Source organism: Guillardia theta, assembly GCF_000315625.1.
Source record: "Guillardia theta CCMP2712 unplaced genomic scaffold GUITHscaffold_32, whole genome shotgun sequence".
Taxonomy (NCBI): Eukaryota; class Cryptophyceae; order Pyrenomonadales; family Geminigeraceae; genus Guillardia; species Guillardia theta.
In genome coordinates, this window is record NW_005434642.1 from 691582 (window position 1) to 701267 (window position 9686).

A 9686-nucleotide genomic window follows, 5' to 3' on the forward strand; every position below is an offset into this window, starting at 1 on the left:
CGTCCCTCATGTCTGCAGATTCGTCGAGTCATTCATCGAGGCGGATGAGTCTTCCAACGTTAGCGTCCCTTCCTGCCTTTCCTTGCTTGCTTGCTTGCTTTTGTACTTTGTTTTGCTTGCTTTCCTACTTTGTTTCCTTCCTTGCTTACTTTGCTTGCTTCCTCGGCTTTTGCCTTCCTATCTTGCCTTGCTCTGTTTGTCTTCTCTACTCGCTGCGTCTGTTTCTCGTTCGCTTCCTTCTCTCGCTGTCCTTTTCCCCTTCCTTGCTGTCTCTTTTGCTCGTCACACTTACTCGCCCAGCTCTTCATTTGACATGAGCACGCAGTCAACCAACAACTTATGGCTTGTCTTCTACCACGAGGGGTTTTCTCTTCGCTCTTTTCTCTATGAGGTTCTATCAAAGTGTCCTCTTCTCCTCTCATCTTCCAACAGGCGAACGCGGAAGGCGATTCCATCCGCTACACGGTGTCACGGATGTATGAGGAGAGCGAGAGAAGTGCAAGTCTCACAGGAGGGCGTAGGTGGAAGGACCTGCGAACGTCAAGGAGAGGAGAGGAGACTCTGCGGGAGTTGATGCGGCAGCTGCTCGAGGGCATCGCCGACTGTCATCGTCGGAATGTGACGCATCGCGATCTCAAGCCGGAGAATCTCATCCTTCACACGCTGAGCCAGGGCGAGCAGGCGGACTCCTCCTCTCCTCTCCTCAAACTCGCTGACTTTGGCAGCGCCATTGACACCTACGCGCTGAGACATCTATACGGGAAGGAGGGTCCCTCAATCCTGGACGAGACGCTGGACTACGCGCCTCCGGAGGTCCTCTTCGGTGATGGCGTCCCCATGTCGCTCATGCGCCCCGCGAGCTACGACATGTGGTCGGTCGGCGTCATCTTCCTCGAGATCGTCCTCGGCTCCTCCAAGGTCTTCCAAGTCGACGCCAGGACTCGCGCAATAATCGATCAGAAGCTGAGGACCTCAAGCGCGGCGGTCAGGCAGCAAGCCTATCTCTTCCGCGCCATGATCGTCTACTGCATCTACCCACCAATGCCTAGCGCCAAGAGCCACTCCCAGCAGAGCAGGAGTGCGCTTGTGCCGTCAAAGTGCTCAGATGAGCACATGCACGAGCTGCTTCGGAGCAGAGACCCTCTCCTGCTGGGCCTCCCCAACATCTGGGCAGTGAAGCTCGTCCGCCGACTCCTCGCATGGAACGCAGAGTCTCGCATCACCGCAGAGCGCGCGTTGCAGCATGCGTACTTCACCACAGATGGGACAGGCTTTACATGCGCGTCCGTTGGGCGAGGAAAGGACACCTCGAGCGCGTGGGAGTTTGAGGACGAAGCGTTTGAAAATTGTTATGGATGACCAGTGAAGAACAGAAAGTGGAAGAGGATCAGGACATTATGAGTAGGAGTTGTAAACATTATTGAATGATCCGTCTTTGCTAAAGTTGCAATTAATTCGAGTTTTTTCGCATGCTTCACTGCGTTCATGTCTGTCCTGGTTTTCTTTGTAATACAAACAGTGTGTAGCCCTTCTCTTTCGTCTGCACAAAGCCCGTCATGTCGTAGCGCCATCCTTGCTTTTCACTCACCGCCCCAGTGACGCCATAACGAACTTCGCCCCAGAAGGGAGCAACAAGAATCTCGAACCTTTTCGTATCAATCCTGAAGTAGGTCAAGTCGTTCTGAACAGATGGGGGTGTCAGGGAGCAAGCGCAAAACATCACTGAAGTGCCTGCGGATCGACATCTCTGACAGCTGTGCGCGCAATTGATTGCAAGACGAAGATCTGCTCCCCATATTTTTCTGCAAGCTCTTGCGGAAGACTGTACCTGCGCAAGTGCTCAACAAGCGCTCAACAACTCCCGACAATGAGCAGGGATGGTTAAAAAAGCGAACAAGAACGAAATAAGAGAAGGAGAGTAAGAAAGATGTATATCAACCTTGCAAGTTTTCCGGCATCGTCAAGAACTGCCACACCCATGACACCGCTGTGTGCTGTTATCCTCTTCAGCGCCTCCTCAATGTCGGACATCGATCGTTAGCTCTTTGCACAACCGCTCGTACCCTCATCCCCCAACAACCCTCTAGGGTTTGCGGGCTGGTTTGCGGGCGCCGGGCCGCAGGTTTGCGGGTTTGCCGCAGTGCGGCCCGGCCAGGTTTGTGACGGACTACAAGTTTGTCACAGTGTTAGACTTGTACCATGTTAAAGTAATGCAGATATCATGATTAACCTATGATGTAACAAGACAGTTTTTGCTCAAGACTGAGTTTAATGCACACGAAACCAGAATTGAGGAGCACACTAATGATGAGAGATAGACTGTATGCTAGGATGTGAAACCCAAGCATCCAGACATGAGAGGACCTTAGCAAGACGGCTAGAAGAGGCCCCCCCTTCGTCCGCGTGCTACATTGCCGTCTGCCACGTGTATTTTTCGTCTTGGTTCTGGAAGCTTCTGTTACTAGTTAACTCGCCGCGCTATCTGGCTGGCACGGCTGGCATATGATCCATCCTCCCCCCGACTTTCTGGGAAAGTACATGGTACGTTAGAAAGCCTGGCACACAAACAAGAGAATGTCAGCAGATCCAAGTCAAGATACGATGATACTACGTCAAGTTCACAGTCATGCTGAGTGGGCAATCATTGAACCATTCAAGGATTGTCCATTCTGAAGAAGATTTTCATGCAGGGCTGTTAGATGTGCGGCGCAGAGATAGGGGACTCGGGAGATGCCTGGCGAGCGGATGCAATGACGAGAGATGGAGGATAGGATAGGAGAGTCTGAAGAGAGAGAAGATAAGCGAGATAGAGAGGGAGAGAGTGTGTGCCCGCCGGCACTGATTTGAAGACCAAAAGATAAATTTTTGAACCGTAAAGAACTTGTTGCCAGAGATCGTCGCCGCGAGATGGAACATACGGTTTCAAGGCATTTGATGATGTTGTACAGTTGTACCTTGTTCGCCGAGCCAAAAGTAGCTCCAGTTATGCATGCCACAGCCTAGCTCCATGACATGAAACTTCCGCCAGATCTCCTGGGAGTTCCATTTGATCCTACTCAAAGATCAAGAAAAATAAGAATCGAATTCGCTCCAGGTGTGTTGCTCCAAGCAGATTTTCGACCGACCGATCTGGCTGGGGAGAGGCTTGTTTTTCCTATTCGAAGATCAATCAAACAAATCAGTTGTGGCTGGGATGAGAAGCCTAAACAACTTGCGGCTAGAGAGGCGTCGGAGCCTGATTGAAGAGAAAAAGTCATCCGAATGTGCAAGGCTTGAAAGAGTGCATGAAATTTTCAACAGTAACGAAACAAACCGAGAAAGAAAGGCTCCAGAAACCTTGTGACTAACCGAACTGATAAGATTAACATGATTGAGCATGTAAACGAGCGGCTCATAACCGACGGACTACAAGTTTGTTAGACTTGTACCATGTCAAAGTAATGCAGATATCATGATTAACCTATGATGTAACAAGACAGTTTTTGCTCAAGACTGAGTTTAATGCACACGAAACCAGAATTGAGGAGCACATGAGAGATAGACTGTATGCTAGGATGTGAAACCCAAGCATCCAGACATGAGAGGACCTTAGCATTGAAGACGGCCGCGCCGCAGGAGAGGCCCCCCCTTCGTCCGCGTGCTACATTGCCGTCTGCCACGTGTATTTTTCGTCTTGGTTCTCATACATTTACATGTGTCCATGCTTCTTCATACGTTTGCATGTGTCCATGTTAATTGTTGCAGGTTCTGACAGAAATCCTGTGTAAACCTCAGAATGTGCTTCATAAGGGTTGGCAAGGTAAATATTACTGGGCGGCTCATCTGTAGGAAAATCTTCAAGGCTATTCAAAACTTTCCAAACATGAGGAGGATACGATTCATCCTAGACAAACACATGACGACAACTCTTTGGCCCGTGTTGCTTCCGGCATGTAACATGCCAAAGCCCCATTGACGGTGAAATTCTCATCCTTGCTTGCCATGCAGTGTTGCTTGTAGAAAGAGAATGCTTGGGAGCTCAAGAGACTCTGCTCAATCATCACAATCTCATGCTCAGTTGTACCATTCCAATCATAAATCCTCTTGGGCTGCAGTGGGACGATTTCCACCCACCCCACTTAGATTTTTGGCTAAGCAGTACCGGTACGGTATGTTGTGACATTCTGTACGGGATTGGAAGTTCCTGGTAACAATATGTAAACATTGTGTACGTGTTTATATATTTAAAAATAAATAAAACGAAAATAATACAAATGTGTAACTGACTCATACAAAAATAGCTATGAGAAATTTGAACAAAAATACGCTGTATTAAAAAGTAATTCAACGACCCCTCTCAAACAATCCAGGTACCACCACCCCCTCATTCGGGGGAAACCACCGGGTCATTAGTCATAACCGGTACGAGTGGGAGATCGAGAACTGACAAAAAGCCACTTTTCCTTGGTTTTTCCTGGGCGAAAGCCTACAGAATGTTCTGTAGGATTTTGGGCAGGTAGGCATATACGGTGTCTTGTAGGGTAGTCCCTGGGAATCGAGGGGTGGTTTAGGGTTTTCAGTTATTTGTACCATGTAATTTGAGACCTTACGAAATTGATTTGAAATGTTCATTAGAATAGGTTTTATTCGTCGATAACAGTACAAAATGAAAAATATTTTATTTTGCTGCCTCCTTGTCCTTTACCCCTTGCTTGAAAAAAAAATATTTTATTTTGCTGCCTCCTTGTCCTTTACACCCCTCCGGTCCTTTACCCCTTGCTTGAAAAAAAAATATTTTATTTTGCTGCCTCCTTGTCCTTTACCCCTGCCACCGGAGCAGGGGGAACGGGGGGGGGGGCCGGGGGGGCTCGCGCCGCACCAATCTACGTGGTCGCCCTCTCCGTACTTGCAGGCTCTTCCACCTGAGTCACCCGACGGTTAGTTCAGAGCTCTTTACTCAAAGTTAAGTTAAAATCAGTACGAGGACAATAAGGAGAAGAGAGGAGGCTTGACCCTGACACTGCCGCACAAGCCGAACGGCGAGAAGAGAAAAGACAGCGAGCCTCGGAGAACCAACCCTCATCCTGCCCACTGCTGTCCCTCAAACTTAACTGATACCTTCACTTAACCCCGGCGCGCAGGCCATTCCCCCGCGCCATGTCACCGATGTCGCTGTGGCCGCCGCCGAAGGAATGAGACGCATATCTGTACGCACCCGCAATGATGGCAGCATAGGACAGGGAGGCCTTGAGCTGACGAAAGATCCTGGACCAGAGACTCTGTGTATCACAGTGAGGTGCCAGGCGGAGGCCGCCGAGGCCGCGGCAGTCACGGGCTGGCACGGTGGTCCTTCAAGACTTCAAGGAGTTCGTCGGGGGCCGGTTAGGCAGTGGCAGGCCTCGGCCCTGAAACTTGAAACATTCAAGCCTCTCGTCATCAGCGGCTCATCACAGAGTCATGGCCTCGGGCGACTCCCGGACGAAGATGCAGACTGACCGGGCGGAATCTCTCTCAATAAATCAGTTCACTGCCAAGTCAGCTGCAGGCCAGTGGACCTGACATGATCGGACTCAGTAAAACCCGATCCTTCGAATGGAACGCCGGGACGAGGCTACCAAGGATGCCTACAACTTCCGGAACTTCATTCTGCCAACTTCCTCTCGTCTTACCGCCGGGGTTTCGACACTGCATAGAAAGTCCACGGCCAGCTTCTTCGCAGACCTCAGCCGACATTCTCGACCCCCTGAGGCAGTCCCCTGTTCTCTCGCCTGGATGCCAGGGTAACACTTCTCCGGGCTCATGGCAGCTACACAGTGGAGGCGGCTCTATCCCCCAGAGTCAGCAAGTCAACCTTCGAGCCCACTGTTCGCCGGAACGGTTCCGGGGGCCCCCCGGGCAGTGGAGCCCTGCGGCACTGACGCGGCCAGTGCCCCATCATGCCGGGCCCATCCACTGAGCCTCGCACGAGGGACAGTCGATCGCTTCACAGAGTCAGCCTCCATCGTTGATGAAGTGGGGTCAGTGGTTCTGGCTCGGACTTCATTGCCTTGCCTGCCGTCGCCGCTTGCGTGGTTGGAGTAGCGGTTTTGCTGCCTCCTTCGTTTCCTAGTATTTTCTCGAGGCGGAGTTGTAGGTTTTCTCCTAAGTTTTCCTCCTTGCTTGCTCCCGGTTTGGTTTTCCCGGTTTTTCAGTCAATGATCTGACAGACGGGCCAACCCCTAGTGTGGGAATTAAAACTGGTACAAATATTTAGTTAAATACCCCCCCTCCTTTCCTCATCGCGCCTCCATGCAGAGCGTTCGGGGCGGCGGGGGATTTAGGGGGTGCTGCATGCCATGGCAGGGTGTCACGAGAAAATTCAAATCAAAGTTTTGGCGGGCAAAGCTATGTTGCACCACACCATGGGCAGGCCCGGCGAGGCCTCCAGCGAAGAAAACATGCACATCATGCCACAGACGAAGAGAGATGACCAGTATTCGAAAGTGCCGCATGTTGCAAGGTTCAAAAAACAAAACACTTGCAATGATCTTGAGCAGATCTTGCTCTCTAAATGGGATGATGCCTTGGTTTTCAAGCTGTTGGATTTCTTGCGATGTCATGGCCATGCAACTTTATCTGTGGAGTGTGAAGACTAGAATCTTTTAGCTGAGTTCAGCGACCCAGAACCTCAAGTGGAATCTTCGTTCTGTATCTTTGTTTGAAATCCAGAACAAACTAAAGGTCCTCGGAGATGTCTATGGGCATACATCAGAAGGATTTTCGAGATTGTTTCTCCAGCACTACATGCAGGTTTTCGAACAACAAGCATCTGGTAAATCACATGGAGGCACAAAGGTCATTTATGAGCACTTGAATCAACTTCGTACACGTATTTGCAACATTCGCAGGAAGAATGGAAACCTTCTTTCTCGAATGGAAGAATGGTCTACTGGTCACTTCGTGGATTTACACACCTCAGCAAGGAATTGTACAGATGGATGTTGCCGAGATGACTCAGAGAAATCAAACAGTTTGTTTTGCAGTTGTGACAGAACCAGGCCATATGGCAAGTTCAAAAGAAGAAGACGCTACGATGCAACACGAGCAAGAGGCCGAGAGCGACCCTGAAAGAGATGTTTTGCAGGCTTCAAATATTTTGCAGACGGTATGGATATGAAGAAGTTCTTTCATTGGCCAACCACAATGACGAGAAGGAGGAAACATTCACTCCTTGGGAGATGGAGCGAAGAATAGCTGATGGACTAAATGACTTTGATGAACACAAGATCCGCTTTAGATTCGACGAATGGTTATCCAATCCCCGGTCCTCTCTCCAGTTACGAACAAGTTGTTTTTCTCGCCGTGCATCAATCACTTGTTGAATTGGATCAGGGAAGTCGCAGTCATCATCAAGCGAAGCGATGATGGGGCATAAAGCTTACAGCGATATCGCCAAGAAGAATCCTGCTTGGATGACTCAGATGGAAGTCGACGGGACCGCCGATCCACAATCGGTGGATATCATGCTGAAGATGTTCAGTGACAAGGCCATCAGTCTACTAAAGGCAGAAGGACATGAAGCGACAGCAAGAATGGCAGAGGCTATGTCTGGCCTGCACAAAGCATTCGATGAAAGAGTGCTGAAAGTTTCAGAGAGGATACGTCTCGTTCACGAGGGTCGATGGCTATTGGAAGGCATCGACTGGACCAATGTCAGCCACAAATATGTCAAGGGACTATCCTCTGTAATATTTGAAGGCTTCATAGTTGCAATTGATACTCATCTGCAAGTAAAGCAGTATGTGAGGGATAAGAATCAAGCGCTGGGTAATAGAGACTATGACTTCAACTTGCCAAGAGGAACAAGGATCCGCATCGCAAGGAGGAAGAGGGGGAGCAGCTGCGCAAAGAGAAGGAGCAGCTCCGCAAGAAGGAGGAGGAGCTGCGCAAGAAGGAGGAGCAGCTGCGCAAGAAGGAGGAGCAGCTCCGCAAGAAAAAGGAGGAGAGCTTCGCAAGGAGAAGGAGGAGGAGCAGCTTCGCAAGAAGGAGGAGGACGAGCTTCGTAAGGAGAAGGAGGAGCAGCTTCGCAAGAAGGAGGAGGAGCTTCGCAAGGAGAAGAATGAGCAGCTTCGCAAGGAGAAGGAGGAGCAGCTGCGCAAGGAGAAGGAGGAGCAGCTGCGCAAGAAGGAGGAGGAGCAGCTGCGCAAGAAGGAGGAGGAGCAGCTGCGCAAGAAGGAGGAGCAGCTTCGCAAGGAGAAGGAGGAGGCCCAGCTTCGCAAGAAGGAGGAGGAGCAGCTTCGCAAGGAGAAGGAGCAGCTCCGCAAGGAGAATGAGGAGGAGCTTCGCAAAAAGGAGGAGCAGCTTCGCAAGAAGGAGGAGCAGCTTTTCGCAAGGAGGAGGAGCAGCTTCGCAAGGAGAAGGAGGAGCAGCTTCGCAAGAAGGTGGAGCAGCTTCGCAAGAAGGAGGCCCAGCTTTGCAAGGAGAACCTGGTTTTGAGGCAGATTCCGTCATCTGTAGAGCGAGGGATAGCTTGGGAGGAGTCAGAGGCAGGGCTTGATCGCATGGGCTTTTGCGAGCAGAGAAAGTGCTTCCGCCTCGATAGCTCGTACTTATCGATGGATGCAAGCGATGTCAGCAACCAGGAGCTCTTTCTCTACTGCCGAGAAGCCTTCACGAAAATTTATGGGATATGTATTTGTATGATATAAACTTCCATAAAATCTGGTTCAACCCGAAAACCGGATACATAATAAATAAAGATAGCATGCTGTCACATACGAGTAGAGCTGCTTGAACTTGTTGAAGTTGCAGTGTACAACCTTCACCGTCGTGTCAATGATGATGCAAGGAAAGAAGAGCGGAAAGGGGCGACCTTTCCATCGAGTCCTGCTGCAGCCTGCCGCCATGGAGTACCCTCAACGGACAAACGCTCGAGTGTGCCTTGCGCCGGCGCGAGCACGAATTAAGTCATCTGGGCGCCAGCTTCAATGACAAGTAGGCACTTGGCTCTCAGCCTCGGCATGGAAGGAGACGGATGATGAAGAACTGCTGCGTCTCGATTGGAACAACATGACCAGTGAAAGCCTTTGCTTGACATGTCCAAGACTTTACTCTTCACAAACATCAGCCGCATAACTGTGAAGGGGTTTGGCTACCTCCATGCGTGCCTCAAGAAACGATGTTCTTCGGCATGTGACCTCTCCTCTCTAAGGATCTCCCTGACTATAAGATAGAAATCCCTGCTACTTCTGCTTGCATTGCCTCCTCTCCTCTCTTCCATCCGTAATCCTTTAGCGCCCCGCTGTCTTCGATGGGTTTGATCTCAAACCTTGCAAGCTCCTCAACCGGAATCAGGAAAACAACCTCCACCTTCCACTCCCCACCTTCCGGGATGTTAAGCGCTTTCAGAGCCTTCAAGAAGAAAGAGAGTTTGAAAGAGTGTTTCTGTGCGATCGTTGCTTGTACAAACATCACCTTCCGCTTCTCTTTGTCGACCATCACTGCGTCATAGCCCCCCTGAAACGCGCTAATGGGCCTCAAGCACGTATTTTGCGCAGGAAGCGTCTTGATCCCTTGCAATGATGAGAAATTCACCACAAGACATCGATCCCAGCTCTCGGTCTGTCTCGGGCCACGGTAAGTCACACTCAACCCTGTTTGTTCCATCTTCTTGAAGAAAAGCATCTCGAAAAGACTTCCCTTCACGCCCGGATTTCCATAGCCATAAC

At 50.3% G+C, this 9686-nt stretch overlaps 4 protein-coding genes across 4 annotated transcripts; 2 read left to right on the forward strand and 2 right to left on the reverse strand.

Annotated features, from left to right (window-relative positions):
* Positions 1-313: 313 nt before the first annotated feature.
* Positions 314-1359, forward strand: GUITHDRAFT_70869 (hypothetical protein; the record flags this gene model as incomplete). The annotated part of the gene is made up of 2 exons (XM_005833082.1): positions 314-404; positions 446-1359. The coding sequence occupies 2 exons, from the start codon at positions 314-316 to the stop codon at positions 1357-1359; spliced, it is 1005 nt and encodes a 334-aa protein (XP_005833139.1).
* A 44-nt stretch (positions 1360-1403) lies between these two features.
* GUITHDRAFT_86893 (hypothetical protein) lies at positions 1404-1976 on the reverse strand (the record flags this gene model as incomplete). The annotated part of the gene is made up of 4 exons (XM_005833083.1): positions 1404-1540; positions 1589-1681; positions 1732-1828; positions 1940-1976. Coding segments are annotated over 4 exons (284 nt in total), but the record flags the coding sequence as incomplete, so codon positions are not given.
* Positions 1977-7379: 5403 nt separating this feature from the next.
* On the forward strand, positions 7380-8454 carry GUITHDRAFT_108192 (hypothetical protein; the record flags this gene model as incomplete). The annotated part of the gene is made up of 2 exons (XM_005833084.1): positions 7380-7785; positions 7841-8454. The coding sequence occupies 2 exons, from the start codon at positions 7380-7382 to the stop codon at positions 8452-8454; spliced, it is 1020 nt and encodes a 339-aa protein (XP_005833141.1).
* A 726-nt stretch (positions 8455-9180) lies between these two features.
* GUITHDRAFT_108193 (hypothetical protein) lies at positions 9181-9642 on the reverse strand (the record flags this gene model as incomplete). The annotated part of the gene is made up of 1 exon (XM_005833085.1): positions 9181-9642. The coding sequence occupies one exon, from the start codon at positions 9640-9642 to the stop codon at positions 9181-9183; it is 462 nt and encodes a 153-aa protein (XP_005833142.1).
* Positions 9643-9686: the final 44 nt, after the last annotated feature.